At 36.7% G+C, this 4,305-nt stretch overlaps 1 protein-coding gene across 1 annotated transcript; it reads right to left on the bottom strand.

The window, feature by feature from the left end:
* Nucleotides 1-861: 861 nt before the first annotated feature.
* Nucleotides 862-4,072, bottom strand: LOC117786508 (protein scylla). Its single transcript, XM_034624807.1, has 2 exons — nucleotides 3,850-4,072; nucleotides 862-3,221 (listed from the first exon to the last, which is right to left on the bottom strand). The coding sequence occupies exons 1-2, from the start codon at nucleotides 3,920-3,922 to the stop codon at nucleotides 2,470-2,472; spliced, it is 825 nt and encodes a 274-aa protein (XP_034480698.1). The 5' UTR covers nucleotides 3,923-4,072; the 3' UTR covers nucleotides 862-2,469.
* Between the last annotated feature and the right edge of the window lie 233 nt (nucleotides 4,073-4,305).

Here is a 4,305-nt window from a genome sequence, read left to right on the forward strand (position 1 = left end):
GTTTCTAATTAATTATGCCTGTTGTATTTAATAAAAGTTAAATTTAAAGATATATTTTCAAATGCTAACTCAATTTATATGAAATTAAATACGACATTTGTTGCGTTCAGTGAGCTGCATACTGGCCTTAAGACTGGTCTCTTCATTTTGTTCACACTTTTGTTTAGTTCTTTTTTTCATGTAAAAACTCTGATTTGAGCGCTGTTGCCGCTTTTCAGTCAAGTTCATAGTGCCAGCTGTTCCCCATCTCTCCCCACAGCTCTCCTTCGTTCTTCCTCTTCTCCCCCGCGCTGAAAACCGGGCTAGCCAAATGGCAAACTGGTTGCCACCGATCGTTGCAGTTGCTATCGTTGCCGATGGCGATGCCGATGCGTTGTTGCCGCACTTCACTTGGCTGCAAAAGAAAGTTGCAAGCTGCAAGCACCCGCTACAAGCAGCCCGCTTCCCCTCTCCCCCTCGATCCCCTCACACCTTGCTGGTCACCCTGCCCATGGCATTAAAAAAGAAAGCCGTTTTGTTTTAATTTTTTCCACAATTATTTTCCGCTAGCGCAGGAAAAATTATATGCTTTTATTTTTTGTAATTTTTTTTCTTTTCTTCTTGTTGATGTATTGTTTGTTGTTGTTGTTTTTTTTTTGCCTTTGTTTTTGCTTCTTTTGTTGTATTTTTGTTTTTGTTTTGCTTACATTTTGGTTACAAATTTCTCACAAATTTTGTTTTGTTTTGTTGTTGAAATTACGCAATAAAAAAACTTAACATTAAATACAATATGTGGTTGTTGTTTTCGTAATAATATAAAAAAAATTAATACATGTTTTTTTGTTTATCGTTTTTTGTGTTGTTGTAATAAATAGTTTTCGATTTTTTAAGTTAAGATACTTTTAGCTGGTATAGATACTTTTGTGTGTGAGTGTGTGTATGTGTGTATGTGTGAGAACATTAAGTTTTCTTTGTTACGTTAATCGTAATTTTTAAAAATTATATCGCATTGCATTTTAGTTGCTTCTTTAATTATTATTAATTTTTGCATCTACATTTAAATTTTTTCGTTTTGTTTGTTTTTTTGTTTAATTTAATTATTTATTTTTATCGCAATTGGAGTTTTACACAGACAAAAAAAAATTTTACAAATTTTTTACGCTTTCACATTTACTGAGATATTCTTTTTGCCTTAACATTTAAGCAAATATTAATTATTAATCAATTTTTGTTTTTTTTTTTGTATTTTTATTTTTATCGTGTTGTAATTTTAATGATGTTTTTGTATTTGTTGTTGTAGTAGGCGCTATACATTTAATAATATATAAAAATTGGTTAAAATCCTAAAATTTGTTGGTTTTAATTAAGATTAATTAATAATTTAAAAAATTTTTAATGCAGCAAGCTGCGTCTAACTAAAATTGGAGCGTTATCAACTTCTCTTTCTTTCTCTCTTGCTTCGCTTTATCTCCATTTTTTATCTTATGCTCGTTCTACATATTAAACGTACAGTTAAATTTTAAATTTATCAAGATCAAGTTTTTTTGTTGTTTGTTTGTTTGTTGTTGTTGTTGTTGTTGGTTTGTTTATTACTATAATAGCATACAATTTAAAAAAATCTGTTCACATTTAGTTGTATCTCTTCTATTTTGTTGTGTGTTTGTGTGTGGAGTGTGGGTGTGTTTGTGTGTGTGTGTGTGTATATATTTTATCATTCGTTTTTTGGGTGGCCGTACTTGCGAGCGCACCCAAAAAAACTCTTAGCATCTTAAACAGTATCACATATTCATGAGTTGTCGACTAAGCAACCCTCGCAGCGGCCTGGGCAGCGAGCGCGCTCAAAGCTGTTGGCCACCAAGGGGGTGGTTAAATTGTGGGGGGATTAGGGTTGCCCAATGCTTGTCAGATTGCTGTTGCTGCCTGTGGCTTGCGGGTTGCCGTCTTTGAATTTCATGTTTTCATTTTGTTTTTGTTTTTTTTTTTTTGTATTTTAATTTTGTTTTTTTTTTCTTGTTTTGTTGAAAAAGGAGAAACAACTTAAAACACTAGTTATTTGTTATTTTGTTTTTGTTGTTGCTTTTTAATAGCATCTACTACGCATCTAAGTAAAATGGTGGTGAGAGTCACAATTACAAAATTGAAATTCGAAGAGTTGCGTGAGATTCACAGCAATCTTCGAATTGTATTAGTATGAGTGTGTTTGTGTGTGTTCGTGTGTGTCGTATACTAATTCGTATGCGTATAAGTGTTTAATGTGTGTATGTGTTGGTGTGTTGGTGTGTGTGTAGGTGGGGTGGCTTCGAATACTTGCTTCGTCGTCGCGTTGCGCTCGCAACAAACTACTGCTCTCGACATCACAGGGGGTGTTGGGCGGTGTTGGGCGCGCTTTATTATAATTCGCACTCGCTGGGCTCGCTTCTATCTTACTCTCTCTCTCTCTCATTCGCTCGCTTTCGATCACTCTCTTTCGAGACGCGCTCTCTTAATCACTTATATCGTTGGCGTTGCAATCGCCTGGCTATGGCTTGAGCTTGAGCTTGAGCCAAAGCTGTAGGTACGCCTGGCACCCAAGCCATCGGCTGAGTATAGCTTATGCTTGGTGATGGTATACTCTGGACTGATGGTGATGGTGCGTGCCAGACTCTTCATGAACTGCGGCAACAGTGCCGTCCAGCCGCGATGATCCTGTCGCAGTGTTAGATATACCTCGAATGTGGATACCGTTTCGGGATCCACTTTGAGCGATGCAATGCGTCGCGAATTCTGCGGCTCATCCTCGAACTCCACATAGATGGTGCAGCCGCGAATGCCGCATGGCTCCTTCTCCGACACACGTATTATTTCCGCCGCAATGCTGGGCGTGAGATCACAGGGTAGCGACACTTCGGTGCATGTCAAATGACGCGCCTTTGCCTCCCGCAGCTTTGAGAGCAGATTGAGCGACAGTTCGTTTACAGCCGCCGCATCAACATCACTGCGCACCGAAAGCTCATCCAACTCATCACAGCTGTAGACGCTACTGTAAGGACTGCTGTTCATTGTTTTGGTTTTCTTGCTAACGCTGCTTCCGCCGCTGCTGCTGTTGCTGCCGCTGCTGCTGCTGCGGTTCACTTGCTGCTTGTGCTTAATACTGTGTGTGTTCTGGCTGACGCTCTTGCGAGCTGCGCTGCTGGCGGCAGCAGAGACGGCGACCTTCTTAGCCACTGCGGCGGACGTGGGCGGTGTCAATGTGCTGGTCCAATCTAAAAGTAGCGCAAAAACAAAACAAAACAAAACATTGATAAGTATAAGTACTAATAAAAATTAACAAATACAACTTGAGACTAATTGTAAGCAATGGAATTAGTAGACGATAAAGCGTCTTCAAGTTGTTGAGTTGTTGTTGTTCAATGTTCACTCACTCACTCACACACACACACACACGCACTTGCACACAGATACGCGCTTGGCAACAAGCAGCGAACGAGATAAAAGCGGAACAAGACAGAGGGCCCAAAAAAGCAAACAGCAAAACGCAAACGAAAAATCATTTTTATTATTTTTATAATTTTTTTTCAACTTTTCGTTGTTGCTTTTGTTGCATGTTGTGTACGTGACTTTGTCGCAGCTGTTGTTGCTCTGCTTTTTATGCGACTTTTTATGAATTAATTTTGAATTTCAATTTGATATTTCAACTTTAGTTTTTTTTTTTTGGTTAATAAAAAATTTTCAATTTTACATTTACTTTACATTTTAACTTTACATTTACTTTACATTTCAATTTTACATTTTAACTTTAAATTTTCATTAGCAGAAATTTCTCGAATTAAATTTCTAAAACTTTTGTTCCAGTTTCTCTTAACTAGTTTTTCGTCAACTCTTCGAACTTACCTCGAGCTTTGTTGGATCCCAGGACAGCACTGTAGTTGTAGTTGGATTGCATTGCGAGTACTTCCATTTTCATTTGACTTTGAATTTATCGCTGTTTATCGGGAAAATGTTCTTTGTCGCTTTCTTCTTTCTTCTTGCTTCTTTTCTTGTTTTATCACTTTTATTTTTAACAAATTAATTAATAGTGTTTGTTGCTAATTTGTTTGAGTTGAATTAATTATTAATTTATCACAATTTGCTGGTTGTTTTTATTTTTAAATTTTTTCTGCTGATTGCTTCAAATTTGTTGTTGTTGTTTAAACATTTATTAATGTTGTTGTAGTTGTAGTTGGAAATCACAGCACTTTTGTTGTTGTTGGTTGTTTTGTGTTTTATCACTTAAATGGCGTTGGTCCGTTGCATTTGTTTGATGGCAATTATTACATTTAATAATTTTCATAAAATTATTTTTGTTTG

This window comes from Drosophila innubila (genome assembly GCF_004354385.1).
Source record: "Drosophila innubila isolate TH190305 chromosome 3L unlocalized genomic scaffold, UK_Dinn_1.0 0_D_3L, whole genome shotgun sequence".
NCBI lineage: Eukaryota > Metazoa > Arthropoda > Insecta > Diptera > Drosophilidae > Drosophila > Drosophila innubila.